The 27,200-nt window shown below is 44.4% G+C and overlaps 1 protein-coding gene across 2 annotated transcripts in view; it reads right to left on the reverse strand.

Moving 5' to 3' along the window:
- The window catches only part of RUVBL1 (RuvB like AAA ATPase 1), a 41,779-nt gene extending 16,777 nt beyond the window's left edge, over window positions 1–25,002 (reverse strand). The window contains exons 1-6 of one of the 2 annotated variants that reach the window (XM_055343938.1): window positions 24,783–25,002; window positions 20,804–20,890; window positions 13,089–13,221; window positions 5,623–5,774; window positions 2,406–2,495; window positions 1,467–1,616 (exon numbers count right to left, since the gene is read on the reverse strand). In XM_055343938.1, the coding sequence (XP_055199913.1) occupies window positions 1,467–1,616; window positions 2,406–2,495; window positions 5,623–5,774; window positions 13,089–13,221; window positions 20,804–20,890; window positions 24,783–24,923 (753 nt within the window). In that variant the 5' untranslated portion in view covers window positions 24,924–25,002. Of the gene's footprint in view, window positions 1–1,466; window positions 1,617–2,405; window positions 2,496–5,622; window positions 5,775–13,088; window positions 13,222–20,803; window positions 20,891–24,069; window positions 24,590–24,782 lie in introns of those variants that run through there. The other variant, XM_055343939.1, reaches the window with a different exon arrangement.
- Between the last annotated feature and the right edge of the window lie 2,198 nt (window positions 25,003–27,200).

The raw sequence follows: 27,200 nt of genomic DNA on the forward strand, positions 1-27,200 counted from the left end.
TTCCCTGAGTAGCCACATAGGACCGTACTCTTCTCTGAACACCCATGTTCTTTTATGATTCAATGCTTTTGCATATTCTAGTCCACCTGCCAGGAAGCACGGTGTCTTTTCCGGGAATCTCCAGTTATCCATCCAAGTTCAAGTCAAACACCCTCATGGGGCATCTGGCCCTTCACTCTGCTGATGCTCCAGTTCCCTTAGGGACGAATGGACTGTTGAGGGAAGTGTAAGGACGTACTTATCTCTGTTCCTGCATCTCCTCTCTCCAGACTCGACTGCACAGTCACATTAATCCCATCCTGGTCTAGAGCTGCTTGGTCGGGGAAGCCAATCCTACAGAACAGCCGGCTGCTAACAAGCTCACCACCTGCCGCACCCTCCTGCCAGCCCTTCCCAGTGCAGTCAGCAAGAAGAGGTGCTCTTTTGTCACCTGCCTAGCGTTTTGTGATCCTGTTTTGCCAGGTGCTGGGTCACAGAGGTGCTCACTAAATGTTTAGTTGTAAAATGTAGCAGATGTTTCCTGAGAAATTACATCTGATCCTACAGGGTAGGCACTATTTGCCCTCTTCACAGAGGAGGAAACTCGAAGCCAAAGAGCCCTAAATCACAGAAAACTCAGGGAGGCAAAGCAACTAATGGACCAAGCTCATCAGTGTTGGAATGATACAATCCCCGACTTCCAACTCTCAGCCCAACACTCCAAGGCGAAAGCTCCCAGGAGGCTGCTTTGGGGACAGCTGTTCCACACAGAGGGACCTGCTGGTCCAAGACAGTTCTTCAGCAATGTCTTGGCCAATGCTCGAGGGGGCAAAACACCCAAGGATCAAATTTCAAGTAAGAAAGCCTATTCCCTGCTAGTGAAGAGGAGGACTCTTCTAGGATGAAAAGGAAATCAAACTGAAAGACTACCAGCAGGGAAGACTAGGGTTTTAAAATCACACATTTTGCAGAGGTGTCACATAGTCGTACTGTTCTTCTCCCACATTTTACTAGTCAAGGTGTAAGTTTTCATCTTGCCAGCATGAGGAACAGACACAAATCCTGCTCAAAGCTAAAACACTAAAGATTTTGCTAGAACAGGGGGAAAGGCACAGCTTTGTCGGGCTTTCTGAAATCCTGCAAAGGGCTCAAAGAATACTCCTGCCCTACACCATTAACACCCAGAGAATCCCAGGCTTGAGCCCGCTGCTTGGAGGGAAGCCACAGAAGAAGCTGGCTAACTCACGGCCAGAGGCTTGGCTGGGATAAGAAACAATACACATGAAATCATCTGTGACTAGAGCATTTGAATTGGAACAAAGGAGTCCCTCAGTAGCTCATGTTGATGTTAATTGCTGAACATTACAGATAGAAAAGGACCGTCTGCCCTAAGAAACGGCAGCAAGACTCTGACAATTCATTCCCAAAGCTTCTGTGAACACACAAAAGGGCTCGTGTGCCAGGTCATGCCGGCATTGAGGCAGTACCTGGGGCCGTGCGTTGGCCACGTCCAAATCATGCAAGGTCACATCCTGGATGATTTCCTTCTTCTTATGCACATCGCCCTTTGGCAAGGGGACATATTCTTCAGCTTCAAGGTCGAATTCTGTGGCGTAGGTATCACACCTGCCCTGCCTCTGCAGAAAGAGAAACCTGAGTGCCGGGTGAGTGTTCGCTGCCAAGTCTCCAAATGGCACAGTGCTAAGTGAGATAAAAGCCTCAGTTCCCAACTACGGGCCTGACAGCCTACTTGACAAACTCCAAACACACCCCACACCCCCGCTGCCAAGAGAAGGAAGCTATCTGCTCATCACTGGGCTCCAAAAACCCAGTTGAAAAACACCTGATACTTTCTCCAAGAATTTCTTCCCCCCTCTTTCTTTTAACTGTATGCAATTCCTGATAAAGGGCAAATCCAGTAGATTAACTGGAGACGGAGGGAGCCGTTCAGACTCTTTTGTAGGTAGGTGATTTATCGTATGATATGAAGTATTATGCTCATCCATTAAACAGTGAGGAACACTGTACAGGACACTGAAAATCAGATATAAAAAGAATGCCAACTAATGCAGCATTCCTTCCACATGCATATATCTTGGGAAGAAAATACCAAAGAGATAAAAGGAAGATTAAACGCACTGCACACTTCAATTTGAAAATGACTACAGTTGTTCTGCTTTCTCACGCAGTACTCCCCCTCTAAACAAGCTTTACTATTTTTCGAACAGACTGTCTGTTTTAATCATGAGAAGGTTAAAGAATGAAGATAAAGGGAAAGCAAACTTTATTCAACATAAAGGGGCAACTGCTGACCTTCCCTCAGCATTGCACCAGACACCAGCCTCTCCTCGCATCCCATACTCCCTGAAGAAAGCACCCTCCCCTTGTTACTTAGGCCTCCTCATGCAAACCAGGCATGGTGTTACCTTCACAGCCCCACTGTTGGCTTCAATGTAGATCACATCTCCAGCTTCTACTCGCTCTTTCTGCAAACTTTCAAAAATGCTGGGGTCCAGCTTAAAAGAAAAAATAAACCCAAAAACATTTGACCCAGAGAACTGTAAAATACGTATAATATTTATTTCCGACATACTGTAAAGTACCTTTCCACAAGAGACTTGAGGTAGCTAATGACTGTATGGAGAAAGTGTATTTGTGTGGGAGTGAGTGGAGGAGTGGGTGTATAGGTATGTGTGTGTGTCTGTGGATGTGTGTGTGTGGATGCAGGAGATGAACAGCTTTGGGGATGTGTCCTAGAGACAGCAGGAGAGTGAGTGCACCCAGGGTAAGTGTGAAGGGAGACCTACTATCCTCTTTCCTTTTACTCCTGAGGTCGCAAACTGGCAAATATGGCTCTGACTGCTTTTAGGTGAGGTCCACGCTGTCCGTGAGATCACAGGCCCTAATAACCCCTTTTGAGATTGCTCTCTGCTTCAATTCTTCTCCTCCACTCCTCCTCAGGTAGGGGTAGAACTTCCTGCATGTGAGGCACCCAATGGAACCTGCTTGCTCTTCATGGTTGAAACTTGATGGTCCTATGACTTTGGACAAGGCTCTCTGAGCCTCTGTTTCCTCATCTGTACAACAGCACCCAGGTGTAAATATCCAGAGGGAAACACAAACCAGGCCTTTTGATTCAAATCCTTATCTGCTCTCTGGGGCCTGCCTGATTATACCTTCAGGAAAGGAGAGGAGCATGTTTTGGGGACCGTTTCTTTTCCCCTGTCTAAATTCAGCTACCCTTGATGTTCAGTATTCAAGGACAGCCATCTTTGGTCAGGAGTCAAGATTTAAACATAAGTTTCTCTCCATAAAACTTCATGGAGAGCTATTTCCCTTAGTTGACTTTACATTTTATAATGTGAAAAAAACGGGCTTTGTCTCAAACAAAATTAAAGAGTAAAAACTAAGAACTCCGTGAAAGAAGCCAGACACACAAAACCACATGCTGTATGACTCCATTTACATGAAATGTTCCGAAAAGACAAATATATAGAAACAGAAAGTGGATTAGTGGTTGCCAGAGGGTGTGGGTTGGAATGGGCACTACTGTCAATGGGCATGAGGTTTCTTTTGGGGTGATGAAAAATGTTCTAAAATTGGACAGTGGTGCTAGCCATACCATTCATTCCGTAAACAGATTAAAATTCCTTCCTAAAATGGGTGAATTTTATTTAAAATTAAATTTCAATAAAGCTGTTAGAGACAGTAACCACAGGAATAAACCCAGAGCTCTGTGTCACTGGCAGGGTAGGGTCTGGCAGCCTCCCAGAGCACAAGGAACAGTGTTTGGTAAGCCCCTGACGCAGGGCCTAGAACAAGGAAAGCACCTGATAATGATGGCAAGTATGATATTCTCTTCATAAGTCAGTATCTACACCAAGTATCTTAGCTCCATTTGTCCAAATACCGTGTGTGTGTGTGTGTGTGTGTATACTCAAAGTAGCTAGAAGTACTCATTTGGGAAGGAAAAAAATTCATCTCCCTTATGTTATTTTCTTGAAGAAACTGTGCAAAGCAGCCTGATGGAGAGCTGAAATGTAAATGTAAACTGCATGCCTTACTTCAGCTAACTTACACTGGGGAGTATTCTTTTTTTTTTTTTTGTCTCAAGCATTTTAATATTGGTTAATTTCCCAAATGAATTGACTGAAGATGTAATTACTGGAAAGGTGGCAGATCCTACCAAGAAATCTAATTAATACAGAATGGGAAAAATGAGGGGGAGGTTTAAAAGAGATATTTGCAGAGGCAAGCTCCTGAGATGGAAACCCTGGTAGGAAAAAGAAAAATGACCCTCTGAAGAAGTGACATTTTTATGATCTCCATAAAGCAGTGACCGAGAAACCATCTTACAGGATCAAAGAACCATAAAATCATGGAGGAGAGCAAGGATGGAGAAATTATATAGTCAATCTACCACAGTTCACAGATGGGGAAACGGTGGCCCAGAGAGTTCAACTGACTCCCAAAGATCACACAGCAAGTGGGAGGGTGAACAGCATAATGGCTGAGACTCAGAGAATCCTGTCTGCCACTTAACCAGCTGTGTGATCCCAGGATAAGCTCCTGATGAAACCTCAGTTCCTTTATCTGTTACATGAGGGAAATTACACAAATGGCACACATACATGTAGAAAGCTATAAATGATAACAAATGAAATATTTAAGTATTTGCCCAGGCCTAGCACATCCAATAAATTAAGAGCTATGATGCTATTATAATTATTACATTGTTTATTATAAATAATAAGGCAAAGCCTACAATCCCAATTGCCCCGTTTCTCTAACTGAAGGCTCTCACAATAACACAACAGCTATCACTTCTTAGGTAACTAGGAGCTACCCCCAATGCTACAACTTTTACATCCTTCCAAGAACTCTATAGATAGAGATAGGCAATCATTATCCCTATTTAACAGATAAAGAAACTACTGCTCTGAGATTAAGTCACTTGCCAAAGGCCACCTGTCAGCCGCGGAGCCTGCTCTCTCTTTCAGACTTTGCCTGACTCCAAACCATACCCTTCCCCCAGGCATCCCGGTTACCCCACATCCTTAGGGTTGACAGGACAAGAATCTGAGGAGGGTATCAAGGGCTTCCCACACTGCCACCACAAAGCCTTAGCCAGAGCAGAATCAACCACTGAAGCCACTATAGGTTTCTAGGCCCTGACACATAAAAGAACTGCAGTCAGGAGTCTGTATTCGGCCCTTTGGGATGTCCATCCATCATCTGTTATACAACTTTTACCAGATTACTCCATGCTGCTTCTTTCTGTGAGCATGAACACTCATATCTGAAAAACTAATCCACTTCAGAGACAAGTCCAGGACCTTTGACACATGGTCATAATATGGGATACAGGATGGCAAAAGGTAAATAGGACTAACCACACAACTCACATTTTAACATACAGTTTCCTGGGAGTCAATGAGAAAAGGAAGAGCTACCTTTATTGGGTCTTCTTGTGTACTTACACCCTATTCTAGGTACTGCTTAATATACATACCATCCTCAGATGGCCCTGTGATGTATCATCACCCAAAGCACACAGAGAAAAATGAGACACAGAGAGGTTATACCACTTGCCCAAGGTCACACAGTGCTGAGAGATTCTGAAGAAAGAGAAAAGGTACTTACTTTCAACTGTTTGGTTCCTTTGGCTGTTTTAAGTCCTATGATCACATGGCTAATGGTTTTGCCATACCCTCCCATGGGGTTCTCTGTCTCACATGGAGTCAGCTCTGTGACTTCACCTTCATAAACCTCCTTGGTCTCCTTTATCCGCAACCCTGAAAGAGATAGCAGGTGATGAAAAAAAAAAAAAAAGAGAGAGAGAGAGAGAGATAGCAGGTGAGCCCTGGTGAGAAGCAGAATTCTCTCTCACATATTACCATATTCTTACTCTTTGATAGCCTTTTTAGCCACAAAATTTCCGTGTCACAAAGACTGACAAGTCATTTACTAATGTACATTCAAGGTTATCACTCTGGGTAAAAAAGTATTACACACATAAATGTAACCTGGAAGAAGTATTCAGAATGTGGAAAAACAATTTTATTTCAACTTTTCTTTTTTTATTTTTATTTTTATTTTAATTTATGATAGTCACAGAGACAGAGAGGCAGAGACACAGGCAGAGGGAGAAGCAGGCTCCACGCATCGGGAGCCCGACGTGGAATTCGATCCCGGGTCTCCAGGATCGCGCCCTGGGCCAAAGGCAGGCGCCAAACCGCTGCGCCACCCAGGGATCCCTATTTCAACTTTTCAAAGGGACTTTCTAGGTTCAAATCTAGAACTAGATAGACAAGCTATAATTCCCAAAATTGTTTCTGACATCTGCTATACCTCCAAGGGGGTGAAATTTAACTTTATAGTCTCTGAACCCAAACCATTCTACTCCACTGGAGCAGCAACTACATATGCCCTCATTTCCTGCATTTTTGACTCTCAAAAATTTTTTTAAATCGATGTAATAACTCCCTATATCGCTTGTGACACCATCAGGCCTAAGCTAGGTATAATTAAAGGTCCATGCCAACAGTGAGTGATACTTGACCTGCCGGTGTTCTGGACCTCTGGCTATCAGTGCACACCCGATGAAGAAATACCCAGTGGTCATTCAGTACTTACAGTGGGTTGTTCATAAGTTTTCCAAGGCCACAACAATTTCCAAAGCAATCCCCCAATAATAAAGCACAATTTTCAGATCAGAAGATTATAAGTGAAGGCAAATATCTCTCCTCATTCTAAACATCAACCGCATTAGCTGTTCAATAAATGTTGTCAGACAAACCAAGAATTTTTGGCAAATTAATTTTTAGAACATGATCTCAGTGCCTTTTTATGCAGTGTTTTTGCTGCCTAAAGTACTTTCCTCCTTTTGGCTTCACTAAATACCTATGATTATGTTTTTTTTTCCCTGTGTGTATACGTGTGCATAGTCATATATATACATATATATTATGCTTTAATAACACATTAAAATAATAAAAAGACAACTGGGTTTGTCTAACAAAGCAATGATAATTTCTAGTAAGTAAAGGTTTTCCTGCAACAGGAAAACAGAGGCATACCACTGAACACAGCTCCTCTGAAAACACATGCACCCACACAAGCTCTCCCAAATTCCCAAAGCCTGGGTTAAGAGACACAAATGCTTTTCTCCAAAAAGTCTACCTCAACAAGAAAATCATTTCCAGTCACTGTACCTGCCATCAGTCCAGAGGTAAGGAGAGAAACATTCTTAGGTCATCCTAGCTGAAGATGTGTACAAGTCCCTACACTTAGGAAAGTGCAGGCCACACCAGGAGGAACACACTATAAACCTGTAACTGCGGCAGCCTCTTCACCAGTATAAGCAGCCTCCCACCCAATCTACAGAGGGCATGCATATAACCACCTCATCTGATCCAGCACTGGAGTTGCAAGGACAAGAGGAGAAGCCAGTACATCCCAACCTAGCCCTGCAAAACAGCCAAAGTGAGTACTCTTTATGTCATTTTACAGAGGAGAGGTCAGCTCCAAGAGGTGGAGCAAAGGGTCCTTTCCTCTTTCATGGTAGACCCCAGATTAGAATCCAAGTCTTCTGGCTCTGACACCAGCTTCTTCCCACCACACCATACCACACCACACCACAGGGCCCTAGCTCGCTGACAAGCCTTTCCCACGCTTGGCTCTGTTCTAGTCTCTAATTTATGTTTTGCCCAAAGGAAAAAACAGAAATGTAAGGGAAACCTGTAAATTAAAAAGATATAAGACATGTATCAACCAAGCTATCATGCAGACCCTTATTTGTATCCTAATTCAAATAATAATACAAAAAAAATTAAAAAAAATACACTAACATGAAACAACTGGAAATTTGAACACTAATTAGATATTTGATGGTATCAAGGAGTATATTGTTTGCTTTTTTCTAGGCATGATAGCAGTACAGTGGGGTTTTCTTTAAGTCCTTATTTTGCAGAGATACATACTGAAATATTCAGGGATAAAAAAGTAGGTCTGCAATTAACTTCAAAGGATCTGGGAGGGGAATGACGGGGGCTACAGATCAATCAAGATTAACGATGAAAAACAAAAAAAGGATAAAGAAAAAAATGCAATGAAATACTATTCTACGACCTCTAGGATCACTACAGTTAAAAGCTGACCATATCAAGAGTTGGTGAGGACACAGAACAGCAGGAAGGTTTGCACTGCTAGTGGGGGTATATAATTGGTACAAATACTTTACAAACAACATGATATTGTCTCCTAAAGTTGAACATGTGAATATCCTGTATTCCTGTAGTTGAGCTCCTAGGTATATACCCACTAGGTGTGGGTGTGCTACATGCACCAATAATGATGAAATCTCACAAACATAACTGTGGAAAAGAAGCCAAGCACGGAAGAATATATATTTACATACTGCCTGATTGCATATATGAGGTTCAGAAACAGGTATAACTACTATAATGTTAGAAGCAAGACAGTCATTAATTTGGGGAAGGAAGGAAGGAAGGATAGATTGGGGATGGACATGAAGGGTACTTTGGGGTATTGGGAATACTCTCCTGACTGGGTGCTGACTGCACAGGTTTTCAGTTTATGATAATTCACTGAGCTATATACACTTACGTTCCATGTGCTTCTTTTTATTATGTGCACACAAAATTACCAAGCCACTTTAAAAAGAAAAATTTAAGTAAATAATAGTGAGACCTGGCAAAAGAGGGACACTGATGGCTTACGTTTAGGAAACAATATTCTAAACCTTAGCCGAAGTCTACATCGTGGTTCTCCTTTAGCATCTCCTTTAGCATCATGACAGGCATTTACAATTCTTCAGGCCCTGGTTGGACTCAAACCATCTGCCTCTGAATCTCAGGGGTTGGGACTGCCATCATCATTAGCTTAAAGCTACCCCCTGAGATCCCAAAGCACAACCACAGCTGAGAACAACTCATTTAAGAAGGAATGAAGGGATCCCTGGGTGGCGCAGCAGTTTGGCGCCTGCCTTTGGCCCAGGGCACGATCCTGGAGACCCTGGATCGAATCCCACATCAGGCTCCCGGTGCATGGAGCCTGCTTCTCCCTCTGCCTGTGTCTCTGCCTCTCTCTCTCTCTCTCTCTCTCTGTGACTATCATAAATGAATAAAAAAAAAAAAAAAAAAAAAAGAAGGAATGAAGAACTCCGTCCTACTCACAATGTAGAGCCATAAACTACCCCTGATGACAGGTAGCCCAGATAGGGTTTGGGTGTCCTCATCATCAAGCCACCTCTGTTCTGATATGGAAATAGCCCAATGGCATAAAGAAACACTGCCAATGGTGTCAGACACTTTCAATCACTTACCACTTTTAAACGTGGTCATTATCTTATCACTGGGTCAGTTGCCTTCTTTCCCCAGAAACCCAACCAGGACAGAGACTCTCAGATACTAAAGTTAAGGAGTTCTACTCTACCTTTATTCAATCTGATAGCCTACAAATGGAAGTTTTGGAATGGCCCCAAAAGAGAGGTTGTGTTTCATTTTTGCCTTTCCAAATTCGTAGTTCCTAAACTTCAAGACAAAAATTTTCCAAACCTACAAAAATGTATCAGAAGACTGTGACATACTTGGAAAATTCTGTACTTTTAAAATGAACTTCGATTTTTTTTTTAATCAAAACTTTTATATCTCACAGGGATAAATTCCTTCCAATGGAATGCTCCCTCTATTTCCTGTTAATGACCATGACATGAAATTCCTTGAGCGGGGAAGAAAGGCATTCCCGTCTCTCAGTCTCTCACTAGTCCCCGTATTTGTTTAGAAGTCGCTCTGTGCTGACAAGCAGGCAGGGGATGTGGTTGATGGACAATGAAAGCGGCTGTTAGCCAGGGAAGGGGCCGAGCTGGCGCTATCTCTGGCAACGGTAACACAAATGACACAGGTTTCATCTGCTGGCTCAGGTTTCTAAATCCCTGACAGGGACCTTCATCACGTCAAGGAAACAGCACAGACTCCTTGCTTTTTATTTCTGGTCAGCTTACTGCTTCCTCCCCACCCCTCTGCCAACTTCACAGGAATTCAAAGGCAGAGGAAGATGGGCAGGGTTCCTTTTTGAAGATAGTCAATGGCCTGCCTTTTTATTCTGTGGCAGGATCAAGAAATTCTCTTTACCTCACTGCCATCAAAAGAACTGCACTGCCCTCTCCCCTCAAAAATGGCAAATCACAAAGCAGATGCCTAGGAAATTTACCTCTATTTTTTCCAACTTTAAAGCATTACCTTTATGCAACCTAAACACAGACGCTTATGTAAAAGTTTTGTCAGATTTTAGCAGTCAGAAAAATATTTTTTTAAGAAATAAAAATACATTTTAGATGTATTCAGATATTTGAGTCAACTGTAATATCTTACAGTTTATCTCACTAATTAGTGAGTCAAATAAAATCTCTGGCGCATAATCATTAAGTTTTTTAAAGACTCAAATATTTTAAACCCTGAAGAGGGTCTTGCGAGCCATTTCCACTGTTATTCCAGGTACGATTCAAAAGTCAAAAGACCGCAAAACACCTAAGAACACCGGCAGCTGAACCTCACAATGCTACCAGAAAAGCAACACCTAAAGTAGGTTCTATTTAGATAAAGCTTAAAAGGCAAAATTCAGCCATACTGCTGTACCTGCTCTGAAGCACGAGTCGTGGCCACACAGCTCTTGCGCTCTGTGGATGGGTGTGGGAGAGGGGAGGGGCTGTAGCCGGCCAGGGCATGGTGACAGCTGCGGTGCTAGCCCTGCTCTGTACTTGGAGCTGAGCGGTGACTACAGAAGTATGTACCTCATCATTAACTGTTAAACTACAGGATGCTGTACCTACTTTTCTATATGTAGATTTTATTTCAGTTTAAAACAGCCACCAAAATAACCCAGTGTTTCCAGTAACAAAGATTTCCAGTAAGAAGTATTTTGCAGGGGATCCCTGGGTGGCTCAGCAGTTTGGCACCTGCCTTTGGCCCAGGGCGCGATCCTGGAGTCCTGGGATCAAGTCCCACGTCAGGCTCCCGGCATGGAGCCTGCTTCTCCCTCCTCCTGTGTCTCTGCCTCTCTCTCTCTCTATGTCTATCATAAATAAATAAATCTTTAAAAAAAAAAAAAAAGAAATATTTTGCAGTTTAAAGAAAGGCCCTATCTATATAATATAAAGCTTAGCCTACACACATGGCTCACAATCCCTCTGGCTTAGAACAAGAGTCCCACGCTCCAGTGCCTGCAGGACCCAGTGCAGGCAAGCACTTGATGGGGCACGTCAAGCAGCCCAGCAGGTCCCCCCCCAGAGCTGCGGCACACTGCATGGCAAGCCCGCTCTGCAGAGCAGCACTGCTCACCCCCAACCTGGCTGTTGCTGGTGGAAATGAAAGCTTCTCTCCAGAAGCCAGAAAGAAGTATCTTAAAAGGATATTTCCCAATTTCTAAACACTGGCAACTGATTCAAAATTTTAAAAACCCTGTGTAAACCAAACAAAGTATATCTATCACCAGATGCAGACTGAGGGCTATCTTTCTTTAGCCAAGGTCGTCCTTCTACCTGCTTTAAAGTAGGTACTCCCTTCTCTCATTCAGAAGTGCATTCCTGAACTGGGGCTGCAGTGGCCACTCTATCCACAGTAGATATTTAAAACACCCAGTCTGCTCCTCTCCATTCTTTCCCATCTGTCAGAATGCCCACCTCTTTCTTGCAGCCCCATATCTAATCCTTCAAGCAGTTCCATCAGCCCTACGACAACTATACCCAGAATCTGGACAGTTCTTAACACTTCTGCCTTCACCACGCTGGCCCAAGCCAACATTTCCTGCTCAGACTCCTCAGTCTCCCTGCTGTCCTCTCACTCTCCTCACCTTCCATCCCCAGCCAGAGGGATTCTTGGGCAACTGAAACTACTCTCCAATTGCTTCTCCTCACTTTCAGCGAAAAATGCAAAGCCCTAATTGTAGCCTGAGGCCCTACATGATCTTACCCCTGACCTAGACTTTAGCAGTCTTAAGGCAAGGATTCCGGGCTAGACAAATGCACTCTTTCTTAAACTTTCCTCATTTCCTCCAAGTTTTCTAGGAAATTTCCTTAAGAATATTTACCTTGTTTTGACAACTAAAGGGCCTAGAAAACCATACAGGCACTCTGAAAAGTGTTCATAACCCATGACTCCACAACTGTATCCTAGAGATAGACTCCCACATGTGCAGACACACATTACATAGTTTTTAATATCTTAAAAGGAATAAGCTATTTCTACCTGTACACGTGAGGGAAGCTGGGATTTTCCCAGAGCAAGGCAACAAAAATTGGGCAAGGAGACTGGCCCAGACGTCCTGGCTGACAAGAGATAAGTATCTGAGAAAGGCCATTTTCTTTTCATAGCAGATCTTCAGAGCATAGGCTCTAGAATCAGACAGGCATAGGTTCGGACTGTAGCCCTGCTACTTACTAGCTAGGTTACTGTAGGCAAGTCATTTAACTTCCTGAGACTGTGTTTCATCAGATGCAAAAAGAAGTCAGAGAACTTTCTCTTAGGGGAACTAAAGGTTGTAATCAATATTGGGTGGGAAGGGGCAGGGAGGGAAGCTGGCATATAACAACTACTTGATATGGTAGCTCCAAGCCCCATGAGAATGGCACCATAAGCCTCAAATCTCTGCCAATCCTCACATGGTTTCCTCACTCCCTGAAAGACCACAATTCTTCTGGCTCAATATCCAGGACCAGGGGCATTCCCGCATCATGACACACAAAGCTTTTGGCTTAAGTCCAAACCTTTTCAGTGGACAGTCATCTCTAAAAACATAATAAAGCTGCCAGGAAAATCTGCTTTAAAAAAAAAAAAAACTCACTTCACAGCCACATTTATTTTGTCAAGTGAGAAACCCCAGCCCCATAGCTAGGGACCATATTTGCTGATTGTTAAAGCACTTCAATTAGAAAAGCTGGGTTCTTGTTTGGCTTGCAAAGATAACACTAATGGTGCCAAAAGAAAAATGGTAGTACAACAAATATAAGTCATAAAGGCATTTGCACAACCAAACAGCTTCAGCGCTCTGGGCAAGTGAGAACCAACTCTTGCCACAGAAGTGATACTCACCAATGGCCCTGCGGAAGTTCTCCATCAGCACCTCTGTCTTCTTGATCTCCGTGGAGTAAACTTCACTCCCCACCATTGGGCAGAAAGGGACCTTACTACCCAGCTCCTGAGCGATAGCCAGAGCTAGGGCTGTCTACAGAAAACAGTGGAAATCACTTGTTTTACATTCTTGAAAATGCAGTAATTCAGAAACAGATGCTATTTAAAAATACATAAACCAGGAATAACTGAAAATCTAGTCCTTTTATTTGTAACATCATTTGGCATGCTTCATATAGTAGATGCTGAATGACTTTTGTGGACAGGCAATTTATAACCCAAATGGCATCTTTAATCATCCCTGTATAATTACAACAGCTGTCACTTACTGACACTTACCAGTGTGGGCCCGACTGTAAGTGCTTCATGTGACCCTCCCCTCCCCCTAGGAGGTAGACTCTAAATTCTCCCCACTTTACAAATGAGGAAACTGAGGCACAGGAGAGCTTAAATAACACGTCCTGGGAACAATAATCTCAAAAATGGCAGAGTGGGAACTTTAAGTCTGGTGGCAGAGCTTCAGAGATCATGTTCCCATTGTAATCAGTAGTCTCCTAAAATACTTCCTTCACTATTAAAACAGGGCCCTGGGGATCCCTGGGTGGCTCAGCGGTTTGGCGCCTGCCTTTGGCCCAGGGCAAGATCCTGGAGTCCCGGGATCGAGTCCCGCGTCAGGCTCCCGGCATGGAGTCTGCTTCTCCCTCTGCCTATGTCTCTGCCTCTCTCTCTCTCTCTCTCTCTCATGAATGAATAAATAAATAAATCTTAAAAAAAATAAAAAAAAATAAAACAGGGCCCTGACCTAATTGCCCAGAACACTACTCCAGGGTGGTTTTTACAGGCAAGGAGAACACCAACCTCCAGCCCTTCAAAAACCACTAATCAAAGAATGAATCACAGGACATTTGCTTTGTATTGAGTGGCCTGCCCACAGTGAGGAATGATGCAGGAGCTAGGTTCTAAAGCTATGAGCTGGTCCTAAGTAACAACTGAACATGCTCTCATAAACTACGAACTGATTTTTAGTAAGAAAGCTATTGCTGGCAAATGCTAAACACAAGCAGATTTAACAGCTGCATGGTCACATAACAAGTATAAAAAGTCAATACGTTAGAGCTGGTACAGGACAGGGAAATGCCATGGTGTCTGAATACATACATCTTTGCTCAACTTTGAAACAAGAGTCTGAGTAAGGTCAGTTCCCAAGGCATATATATGGGCTAAGCAAGAAAGCAAGCTTGTTCTACACAAAGTGGATCTCTGAGACAGTCTTTTACAACCAGCCTAGTAAGGTTCCTCTTAGAAGGAACCTCTTCAGTGCCATTTTGGTGATGGTTTTAAGATGGTAGAATGTGTTAGAGAAACAGCATGAAGCATAGCACAAAAAACACTGGTAGATGGGCAAAAACGGGGTTGCAGTCCTGGTTCTACAACTGATTTTCACTGTGACCCTGGGCATGTGGCAAATCTCTGGTGCCAGATTTCCCGACCTGTCAAATCAAAATCCTAGGTTAAATCACAAGTCCAACTTGGCGCCCACAGCCTGATTCCATTTCGCCCTGCTGAGTCTTGTGTGTTTTTAAACTCAATTTATTGCCCATTTTTTAATGTTGGGAAATTTCACATAAAAATTCATGTATTTAGCTTCTTTTGAGGAACCAGAAGGTTTGGCCACAAAGGGCCCTCATTACCACTTGGTGGCGCCTGGTATGTACCTCTAGAACAGCTGCCACCTTCAGTGAGGGCACGCCCCTCTGGCCACCACAGCCACCCCACACCCTCAGGCTTGTATCCAGACACTTCTCTCATCCCCATGGCCTGTGTGAGTGGGCAGCTAAGTTTGTGACCTCAAGGCTGATGCCTCTAAAACTGTTATTGTCTGGTACTCTAAAAGGGAAGGGAAAATCTCTGAAGCATGACAGGGTACAGTGTGAGGGGCAGACCCTAGCACCATGCCCACCTTTTTAAGATTTTATTTATTTATTCATGAGAAACAGAGAGAGAGAGATGCAGAGACACAGGCAGAGGGAGAAGCAGGCTCCATGCCGGGAGCCTGTTGCGGGACTCGATCCTGGGACTCCAGGACCACGCCCCAAGCAAAAGGCAGCAGACACTCAACCACTGAGCCACCCAGGCGTCCCCATGTCCACCTTTTTTTTTTTTTTAAAGATTTTATTCATTTATGCATGAGAGACACAGAGAGAGAGAGAGGCACAGAGACATAGGCAGAGGGAGAAGCAGGCTCCATGCAGGGAGCCCGCCATAGGACTTGATCCCAGGTCCCCAGGGTCCCACCCTGGGCCAAAGGCAGCGCTAAACCGCTGAGCCACCGGGGCTGCCCCCATGTCCACCTTCTATCCAAACCCACCACCTACTCAGCCATTCCTTTCTCACCCAGCTATCTCCACAGGCCCTGACTCCACACATTCAGCTGTGAACTTCAAAGACAGAAACTATATATGGTTCAATGGCACACCCCCATCTCTACCTAAGACAGAAGAGATGATCAATATTCCTCCAATAAAATATGATAATTATTTGGTTAAGAAATGCTTCAGGTGTGCCTAGTTTCTTCCATTTAAAGGCTCCCAGGAGGCAGGTATACAGTATAGCTAATACACCCATATTTGTTACACAGTTCTAAATTGCTTGTATGAGGGGATCCCTGGGTGGCTCAGTGGTTTGGAGTCTGCCTTCGGCCCAGGGCGTGATCCTGGAGTCCTGGGATTGAGTCCCACATCGGGCTCCCTGCATGGAGCCTGCTTCTCCCTCTGCCTGTATCTCTGCCTCTCTCTCTCTCTCTCTCTCTCTCTCTCTCTCTCTCTGTGTGTGTGTGTGTGTGTCTCTCATGAATGAATGGATGGAATCTTTAAAAAATAAAATAAAAATAAATTGCTTGTATGAGGTCTCTGAATCCTCCCAACTAGCATATGAACTTGATGATCTAGTATTTGATGCTGTATTTGATAATTGTATTTGATAGACTTAGAAAATGAAACACACAAGTTACTAACTCACCCAAGGTCAATTACCAAGCTGCAAAGCATGCAAACCCCAACCCCCAAGACATTATTTCTTTGTGAGCAGCCTCCATGTAAGTGGCAAGTGGCACACAAAAAAGAGGTTGTTGCAAAGAAAAGACTGAAGAAATCTATTTTCAATCTCATCTGAACATCTCCTTTCTCTAAAGGCTAAATATAAAACCCCGTTATTAATAGAGTGAGATCCTTAAGAGTGGATTAGCCATATGAACCACATATTTGCATCTCTAAAATAAGCACCATATTCCTGCCTGCCACTTAGTCAAGTCACGTAAACCATAGATCCCGTCAGCACACCATAAAGCAGGAGAGTTACCACAAGCCTTCATACACATGGAAACAGACTGAACAAACCCATAGTGCTGAGAACTTCTATTTCCTAGGAGGAAAATGGTACAATATTACAAAAGGAATAAAGGGAGTACCTGAGTGGCTCAGGCGGTTAAGCGTCTGACTCTTGATTTTGGCTCAGGTCATGATCTCAGGGGCACGAGATTGAGCCCCGTGTCTGCTTGTCCTTCTCCCTCTGCTCCTTCCTGCGGCCTGCACTAGTACATGCATGTACACACTCTCTCTCTCAAAGAAAGAAAGAAAGAAAGAAAGAAAGAAAGAAAGAAAGAAAGAAAGAAAAACTACCATCACCTTTAAAGTCCAGAGGGTTTTGACAGATAGCAGGAACCTCAGCAAGGTACAGTGGTAAGAGAAAACTCCCTGAATAAAAAGGAGCCCTGAAGGGCCATGCATGAATAGAAAAGGCGAGCCATAACCAAAAAAATCCTGAAATACAAGGTATAAACAGGTATAAACTTATCCATCCTGCCATGGCTCTGGGTAAGGAGAAAAGTCTCCACAGCATGCTCACAAACAACTTGAGGATTAGTCTTTATACTGAGAACTAGAAAACCCACTCCACAAAATTCATAGTAAGTGCCCTGGGCAGGAGGGCAGGAGGGCAATTCACAAGCACTTTCAAGAGAAGCCTCACAGAGTTGATGAGCCAAACACAAGTTCACAAGCAGACAGAATACAGAAAAAATGAAGATACTGAGTCATGAACAAGGAACAAGAGGCTATAAAAAATAGCCAGATTTTTTTTTTAAAGCCACATTTTGAAGGGAAACAAACTGAACTTAAGTTGGGGATATTCCTTCTTTACTAAAAACAAAACCAAAAGCAAGCTAATACATGTAGAATGACAGATGTAGAAAATCACCATTTTGCAACCACCAATGTATTTACTGAGAGAGCAATAACCATAGGGAATGCTATACCATCAAGGTGAAAGGATAGTCACAACATCTCAGCACGCCACTTACGATGATGAGTAATCAATTACAAAGGGAACCAGAGGGATCCCTAGGTGGCACAATGGTTTGGCGCCTGCCTTTGGCCCGGGGCGCGATCCTGGAGTCCTGGGATCGAATCCCACGTCGGGCTCCCGGTGCATGGAGCCTGCTTCTCCCTCTGCCTATGTCTCTGCCTCTCTCTCTCTCTGTGTGTGACTATCATAAATTAAAAAAAAAAAAAAAAAAAAAAAAAAAAAAAAAAACAAAGGGAACCAGGACCTTCAAAGCAGAGCTTGGCCTCTGGCCCATTGTGTTAGCCTCCTGCTGGGATGCAATGGGAGACAAGATACCCGTGCAGGGTTCCACCAAGTGTTTATCGTTTCCCACAGATAGAACAATCAGACAATTGTTGTAGGGCAGCTGTAGGATCTTCTTACAAACAACTGTCCTGGACTCTTCAAAAAAGTCAATGTCAAAAAAGAAAACAAAACCAAAAAAGGCTGGAGAGGGCAACTGTTTAGATAAAAAGAGACTAAAGACATAGCAACGACCGTAGTATGTGATCTTTGTATTCTGAATTTAAAAATATAAAAAATGAAACAGTCCCAAACTGGAATGACTTGGAGAAATTTTAATATACACTAGACATCAGCTAATACTGTTAAGCAACATTAAATTTTCTTGGGTGGATGCTGGTACCTTGGTGTCCTTAGGAGAATGTCCTTGCACTGACTTTCAGATGGTTCGGAAATAGAGAAAATGCAAATGTCACAAAATATTTACAATAACTTATTTACATGTGGGGTATAGAGGGGATCACCATACCATTCTTCCAACTCTTTTTAGGTTTCAAATTTTTCAAAATGAAAAAAAGAAAAATATTCTTGGGTTGGATTAAACAGAAGCTTAGTCATAGCCTATAAAACAAATAGACTGGAACAGAAGTCTAAAGAAATCACTCAGAATGCAGCAGAGCCAAAGAGAGAGAAAATATGAAAAAGAGATTGAAAGACAATACAAAATGAGAAGCTCTGGCCCAGGGTTTCCCAATGTTGGCACTACTAATATTTTATACTGGATAATTCCTTCTTGTAAGGTCCGTGTGCTATAGGATGTTTGGCAGCACGCGTGGCCTCCACCCAACAAAATGCCAGTAGCAGTCCCTGCTCAAACAAACTGTGACAACCAAGAATGTCTCTAGATATAACCAATGTCACTTGGGGGGGCAAAAACTGCCCCAGGCTAAGAACCTCTGCAATTAAACATCATCTGACTGGAGTTCCAGAAGAGTATAAAGAGAATAAGGAAATGCAACATCTGAAGAGGTAAAATAGTAGTGATACATATCACAGTGAAGAGGTATCAAGAAATACATACTGAAATACCAAAAACATCCAGAAAGACAAAATTCTCAAAATTAGACTTTTCAAAAGCAACAGGTATCAATAGAAATAGCACCAAGAGAAAACAGTTATCAACAGAATTATATATCAGACATAAATATCTTTCAAAACAAGAGCAACAAAATAAATGCAAACCTCAATTGACCACCAATAAACTTCTAGAAGCAACTTTTATTTTTTATTTTTTTAAGATTTTATTTATTTATTTATTTATTCATGAGACACACACACACACACAGAGTGGCAGAGGCAGAGACACAGGCAGAGGGAGAAGCAGGCTCCACGCAGGGAGCCCAACGTGGGACTCAATCCCAGGTCTCCAGGATCACACCCTGAGCTGAAGGGGGTGCTAAACTGCTGAGCCCCTCGGGCTGCCCTAGAAGCAACTTTTATATGATGTACTTTAGAAAGAAGAAAAATGGAAGGAGAGGGAAGGTAACAGTAAATACACTGGACAATCTGATGTTGCCTCCAGAGAGATAATTAAAGCTCACATTTATATGGCACTTTAAAAGTTCTTCACGAATACGCCACATCATCCTCTATTGTAAGACACTAACATAAAATATGCCATCAATTCAACTAAATGATTAAAAAATGGTAAGTCATTATCTTACAACTGACTGGTTTAAAAACTGTCTGAAATGAGGCATGTGCTACTTCAGAAAAGGTGAGAATGGGCAGCCCGGGTGGCTCAGCAGTTTAGCGCCACCTTCAGCCCAGGGCCTGATCCTGGAGACCCAGGATTGAGTCCCACGTCAGGCTCCCTGCATGGAGAGCTTGCTTCTCCCTCTGCCTGTGTCTCTGCCACCCCCACACCCCTGTGTCTCTCATGAAAAAATAAAAATCTTTAAAAAAAAGAAAAGGTGAAGATACTTCCATCAGGTACCCATGGTGGGGTCGACACCAAAGCTGAAATGTAAAGCCTATTTCTTTACACACACAATCCCAAGCTCTAATATTCCCATACCAAGTGGCCCTTCTGAGGACCTTGCAAGGCTCAGAATGGGGGCTCTGATCTATTTTGTGTACCTCAACAGTCCTCTCACAAATCCCAACAAGCCATACTGCCTCCTCTGCCTGAAAGCCCTTTTCTCCCCCAAAACCAAACTCACCCCCAAATCTGCAGGGCAAATGTCAAGTCTCGACCCTTCCAGCTTTACCAGCCCTTGGCGCCACATCCAGCTCAAATCCCAGCTGCATTTAAGACCAGTCAGTACCTCAAAGCTTAGTGGCCCACTGAAGTATGTTGTGCTGTCATGGTTTCCTCTCTCTGCCCTGGAGAGACTGGAAGCCCCTTAAAGATAAAAACCACCTAATTCGGGATCCCTGGGTGGCGCAGCGGTTTAGCGCCTGCCTTTGGCCCAGGGCACGATCCTGGGGACCCGGGATCGAATCCCACGTCGGGCTCCCGGTGCATGGAGCCTGCTTCTCCCTCTGCCTATGTCTCTGCCTCTCTCTCTCTTACTGTGTGCCTATCATAAATAAAAAAAAAAACCACCTAATTCCTGCCTTCTTCCTTTCTTTCCCCATCTCTTACACAGCCAGAAGAGTGCTAGGTAAAGTTACCCTTCAGGAAAATGGTCGCTGACTGATTTTCTTTCCCCCTCAAAAAAGATGTCATCCCCAAGATTTAATGAAGCCCTAGGCCAACAGAAATGTGTTTCCAACGTAAAGGAGACTGGAAAGAGATAAAGGACAAATTCTAGACACAGTGGAGACCCCTCCAAGGAGTTCATCCCCTCTTCTTTGGAGGTCAGCCAGGATAATTTGAATTTTAGGAGCATGGATTTTAGACACTCGATTGTTTTATTGCACATTAGTTTTTCAAACATACGTATAACCAATTTAGCTAAACAAAGACTAGTTAAGACACGAATTCAATTTGGCTTAAACATTAAGATCATTCTCTTGGGTAGATTTAAAAAATGAGAGAAAATGAGTACCTTGCCAGTTCCAGGAGGTCCTGCCAACAAGACAGCTCTTCCAGCCATTTTCTTGCTTTTGATTAATTCTACTATCACACCACATGCCTAGACACCACAATGGAAAGAAATAATAAATCAGTGTTAAAATGTTTCACATGGGGAAAAAGTCCAGTCTTTAGTCCAAACAACTCACATACTCATTTAGCCAGCATGAGTGCCTCTATGCTGCAGGCACTGTTCTAGGTGCAGATGGGCAGTGGATGACAAAAAGAAAGTCTTGTGGTCTGGTGGAAGGGGCACACACAAAAATACTGTAGAACTACTGTAAAGAAAAAAGGGTAATGATCTGGGGAAGCCTCTCTGAGGAAACTACATTTGGTATGTGAAGCTCTGGACAAAGGGGAAGAAGTGTTGCAGACAAAGGAAACAGCAAATTCAAAATGCAGGAATGAGCTTGGCAAATCCAAGGGACAAAAAGGTTGCAGTGACCAAAGCATAGACAAAAGGAGAATGGGAACATGAGCTTCAAGAGGCAGGCAGGGGCCAGGACTCAGAATAGTATTTTATTTAGTCCATAGTAAAGTTTGGATTTTAATCTACATGTAATGGGAAGCCACTGAAAAGGTCTTCGGCTTTGTGTTCCATGATGATTTCTTTTTAAAAACCTCGATGAGGGGATCCCTGGGTGGCTCAGCGGTTTAGCGCCTGCCTTCGGACCAGGGCGTCATTCTGGAGTCCCGGGATCGAGTCCCACATTGGGCTCCCTGCATGGAGCCTGCATCTCCCTCTGCCTGTGTCTCTGCCTCTGTCTCTGTGTCTCTCATGAATAAACAAATAAATAAATCTTTAAAAAAAAAAAAAAACCCCGATGGCACTGTGTGGAGAATGGTTGGTAGGGTTACAAATGGGAGCAGTGATTTCTAGCTTGGGGACAAGGGGTAGGCTCCAGGTGCCTACACACCTCCCAAGTCTGGGAATGAAATTGAAAACAAAATTGTGTATATAAGTGCCCTATAGGCATTTTTCCAGGGAGGAGTCACAGTTTTCATCAGATTCCCAAGTTAACTTATTAAGGGTTAAGAACTAAGGCATACACCACTAGTTGGCCATGGCACACGTGAGGTTAAACCTAGTGCACCAGTAAGATTAATTGAATGCCTTTTCGAATCCTCAAGAGTAAATTACTTGATGATTTGTTGTTATACCTTAAGTTCACGCTAACTCTCCAAATACTAAGCCATTTACAGCACATACACACACATATATATATATCTATAAATGTGTGTAGATGCAAATTCCATAAATGGGTTACTAATTTTTATATATTTTAGGATATTTAACTATAAAGAGTCACATTTAGTCAACACGTATATCTCAGGACTTCATGGTTTCTTAGATTGATTTAATAACCTAATATTGATCTTAGGGGAGGCCATAGCTCTTCTCTCTAGGTGGTGACAGGGTGTTGTGAACATATCCTATCTCCACTACCGCTACTTTCTTTGTACTGTGGAGAAGTACCCTGGTCACACACTTAGTCACTCCAAAAATGTGAGTTCAAAGAATGCGTGTAGATGGGCTACATTCCATTTTTGGCTCAGTTGGAAAAGCACAGTGCCCTGAAGAGAGCCCAGAAGCTATTCAGATGCTGCATTTCTAAGAAAATAGAGCCACCCACTATGGTCTTCCCATAGAACCTTGTGATGTCATAATCCTGAGCACTCTTTGGGAAGAAACTTTCCAAACCATGGTTATGTACTAGAACCTCTTCCATTTACTCTCCCTCAGTTTAAGCTCCAAATTCTCCTCAGTGATTTATGTTCGGTTGAATTCTAAAATTTAAAAAGAACTAGAAAGGCCTTTAAAAGATCACCTAGTCTAATTCTCTCATTTTTCAGGTAAGAGGATATTAAGCACCAGGGAGACAGACTGCTGATGTGATCAGTCATGCAAGGACCTGGAAGCTGCAGTAGGATGCCTATTAATTCAATAAATGAACAAATACTGAGCCCTGATAATGAGTGAAGTTTGGTGTATATAATCATATTTAACCACCTCTATTGTCAGGAAGCTCATATTCATAAGGAGGCATAAAGCATCAGAGTTAAAAACATGCATTCTGGAATCAGACAGGCTGGGGTTTAAATCCTGTCTCTATCACTATCCTGAGTGACCTTGACCTACTCACTTAACCTCTGTGAATCAAATCACCTCCTCTGAAAACACTGTTCATAATAGTGGCACGCATGCTAAATAAAAGAGTTTAAGGTGAAGTGTACTACTGTCTGCAACTTACTTTGGTTTTTTTTGTTTGTTTGTTTTTAAAGATTTTATTTATTTATTCATGAGAGACCCAGAGAGAGGCAGAGACACAGGCAGAGGGAGAAGCAGGCTCCATGCAGGGAGCCCGATGTGGGACTCGATCCTGGGTTCCAGGATCACGTCCTGGCCTGAAGGCAGGTGCTAAACCGCTGAGCCAACCGGGCTGCCCTGGAACTTACTTTGAAAGTCTAAAGTGCATTGGTGGATGGATAAATGAGATGTAGGACAAACCAACAGAGATGTTCATTGTAGAATTCAGGCACACAGGTACTGGCTATACAAGTCTTTTACCTTTTTTGTACATCTGAAAAGGCAGAGTAAAGTAGGCGACAATTACTAGTGTGGAAGTGAAAACAAGGAAACCGAGATAAAGCTGCCTGGCACATAGCAAGCACTCAGCCAGTGTCCGCTATTTTCAGTAACAGGTTCTTGGTAAACAGAAGGTGGATGAAAAGAAATTTCAAAGTCCCCTGAGCCTGCCAATAGTTTCCATTTTGGGAAAATGATACTCAAAATAGAAACCAGAGGCTTTTCTTTGGCCCTTTCATTTAGCACAACCAAGCTAGGAGGCAATAGACTTAAACTGGTATTATGTGCAGGTCTCTGTAGCTAACGAGCCAGGGCAAGGCCAAGGGCAAGGGCAAGGGCAGGGATCTGACGTTAGAGCACAGCAGGCTGAAAAGTGGCCGTACTATCAGAGAGAGAGCACTGATTTGAGAGCCAGGAATACATGTGTGTACAAATCCCAGCACGATCAATACTAAACTGAGTGGCAAGTAGTAGGTAAGTGATCTCTCCCACCCTCAATTTTTTTCATCTGCAAAATAGCATACAAAGAGCTTGAATAGCTTCGTGATTATAATGTAGGTGAAATGACTTGCATCACTGCCACTTAAGTGGACCTAAAAAAAAATTTTTTTTTAAAGTAAAAAAAAAAAAAAAGAAAAAAAAGAAACGTGGACCTGCGGGCTCCCGGGTGGCTCAGGGGTTGAGCGTCTGCCTTTGGCTCAGGGCGTGATCCCGGGGTCCTGGAATCGAGACCTGCGCATCGGGCTGCCCCGCAGGGAGCCTGCTTCTCCCTCTGCCTGTGTCTCTGCTTGCCTGTCTCTCGTGAATAAATAAGTAAAGTCTTTTAAAATAATAATATTTCTTAAAGAAAGAAAAGACAAGTGGATCCGACTGGAATGGTCAAAACGGATGCCGCGAGTGTGGTCTTCAGGACTCCCTCTTCCCTCCTTCAGCCCCAAGCCCTGGGAACCACGGTGATTTCCCTAAGGCTGCTCACCTCCCTACTTACAATCCCCGTAGCCACTCACTGCCTTCACGGAAATCCAGATTCCTTCCCGCGTCCGACAAAGCCCTGCAGGAACGATCTCCACCAAAATGCAGTGATTATTTTATTTGCTGGTTAAACGTTTGAGGTCTGACCAGTCCAACAGGCAAGCTCCACGAGAGCAGGGGCCTAACTAGCTTCTCGCCAGCCTCTCCCGGCGCCGCGAGGAGGGAGGCAGGCGGCCGACCGCCCGCGGCCGGCAGCACCCGTTCCCCCGAGCGGCCGCCCTCCGCGCCCCAGCGCGGGCCCCAGCGCGGGCCCCACCGCCCCACGGAGACGTCCGCCGACGTCCGCGCGCGCCTCCGCTCCCTGGACTCCCGACTCCCCGCCGGCCCGCCACACCTCTCGCGCGTTCTCCTGGCCCACGAGCCCCGAGGCCGCCTGCTTGGCCAGGCCGCTCTCGTCCAGCCCCAGCCCCTTCACGTGGCTGTGGGAGGCGATGCGCTGCGTCTTCGTGGTGCTCTTCACCTCCTCAATCTTCATGTTGCGGCCGCCGGGAGCCCAAACCAGCGAGGAGAACCGAGAGCCAGCGCCACACGCCCCGCACCCGGGTTACCATGCGGCTGTTACTAGGGCTCCTTGTCAAGGCCCGCCTTCCTCGGCGTTCCATTGGCGAGGGCGGGAACGCCTCCGCCCTCCATTGGCCCTTGGCTGCGCCCATCGAGGCTGCCGGTAGGGCTCCGCCCACTCACTTCCGGCTGTGTAGCGGGCTTGGCTTCCCCCGCAGCCGGCGCTTCCTGCTCGGCTCCAGGAGCGAGAATGCCAGGCGCCGCCTTCGGGGCTGGGACGCTGCACGAAAGGCGGGTCCTGGAGCCCGGCTCCTAGTCTGTTATCGCACTTGGGCGCCATACTCTCCCGAGGAGCTCGAATCATAACCTCCGCTTTGGAGATGGGGAAAAAAACCGGTCTACAGCTTAAGCTTTGATTTTTGCGCGCAAAGCAGTTTTCTGACGCCCAAGCCTCCTCGAGAGGCGCAGCTCGGCCAACCACTCCCACTCTGGCTCCCCGCGGGATGCTCCCTCGAACCGTTTCCTTCCCTTCTCCTGGCCTCCCCACCCCCTCTTTATTTAAATAAAGTTGACAGGGAATAGCACTTTAGGTTTCCGGAAACCTACCTCCCTGTAAGGTAGTACAAGTCCTAATACAGATGAAGATGCAGACCGAAGCCCAGTAACTTGCCCAAGAATAATCACATTCCTGCACATGGGATGATCAGCCGAACTGGAGAGCTTGGCGGAGGACTTACGGCTTCACAGCCTGTGTGATCCTCATCCCATCCCACACATCAGATGAGGTAGCCAGCGAATATGCCTTGTCCGATTCCATAATGATATCCACACTCCTTGTAACACGACGAACTCCCATCCACTCATTCAATAAACATTTGTTAGTACCTGCTCCGAGCCAGACACCACAAGGCACTACGTGTGACAAATCTGCAGAGTTGACAAGCGCTTAGTTAGGGAACTTGTAGCATGAGATGCTCAGGAACAGGTATACCTACCCAGTGTGCGGGCCCAGAGCAGGGCCACCAAAAACAGCCTGGAGAGCCACAGAAGACATCATGAGGAGATAACGCCAGTGCCGACTTCCTCGGGGGCACTTGGTATGTTACTAGTTTATGGACGAATCTAGAGAAAAGGAGGCACTTGTCTGAAGCTTAAGAGAACTGGAATCAGGTTTTTTTTTTTTTTAAAGATTTTATTTACTTATTCATAGAGACAGAGAGAGAGAGGCAGAGACACAGGCAGAGGGAGAAGCAGGCATCATACAGAGAGCCCGACGTGGGACTCGATCCAGGGTCCCCAGGATCACGCCCCGGGCTGCAGGCGGCGCTAAACCGCTGCGCCACCGGGGCTGCCCTGGAATCAGGTTTGAAACAGCCTCAAGTCAAATCCTACTGTAGTACTCTCTGACTCTCACATCTTGTACTTCTCCATTATTTTTGAATCTAGCTTTCTATTTGCAGGATTATTGGGTCAATGTTTGTCTCTCCCACAAAACTGCAGGCATTATGAGAGTGTAGACAACATTTGTATTCGCCGTTTTAACCCAAGTGCCTGGCACATAGCCTGGTTCACAATGAAGTCTTCTTATGAATTCAAATAAGATTCTATACCACCACATACACACTTCAGTCATGAAGTTTTGCTGCATGTATCTTAAACACTGGGTTTTATGGGACTTGGTAATGATTTCTGTCCGTGATTAGAAGGTCTTGGCATTTTCAGAGCATGAAAGAGCAGAGGCAAAGCCTTGGAAGGCTGACTTGGTTACTACTGGTGGCCTATGAATCATCAACCCAGGACACCAAGAAGATTGCCTAGCACCGCATTGACTTTTTCCCTGATTATTACCCGTAGGTAAGGAGCAATGCCTTTCACCCTGGAGAGGAAAAATCCTTTCCCCCATTAGGTGTCAAAGTGAGGCATTTTATTGGACTAATTGCTTTGTGTATTGTCCAGTTAGGAGAGAAGACCTTTTCTACATTTAGTATTTTAAGCCCCAGACTTTGGCACGAAAAGGATTTCCTTCCAGAGGAAATGGGGGGTGAAGGCTGGGGAATAAGGATTTTGAGGCCCTCAGAGAGGACGGAGTTTGTCCAAGATCAGAAATTGAGCAAATGCCTGACAAAGCCTAGACCCCACATCCAGTGGAGAAAGACAGGTGTGGTTGTAGAGCCGGACAGTTCCTTTAATTTCAATAGAAAACTATGCAGGAGGCTGGTGTCCAAGAAACACAAGGTGAGTAAAGGGTAGG

This window comes from Nyctereutes procyonoides, unplaced genomic scaffold (genome assembly GCF_905146905.1).
Source record: "Nyctereutes procyonoides isolate TBG_1078 unplaced genomic scaffold, NYPRO_anot_genome, whole genome shotgun sequence".
NCBI classification, from domain to species: Eukaryota; Metazoa; Chordata; class Mammalia; order Carnivora; family Canidae; genus Nyctereutes; species Nyctereutes procyonoides.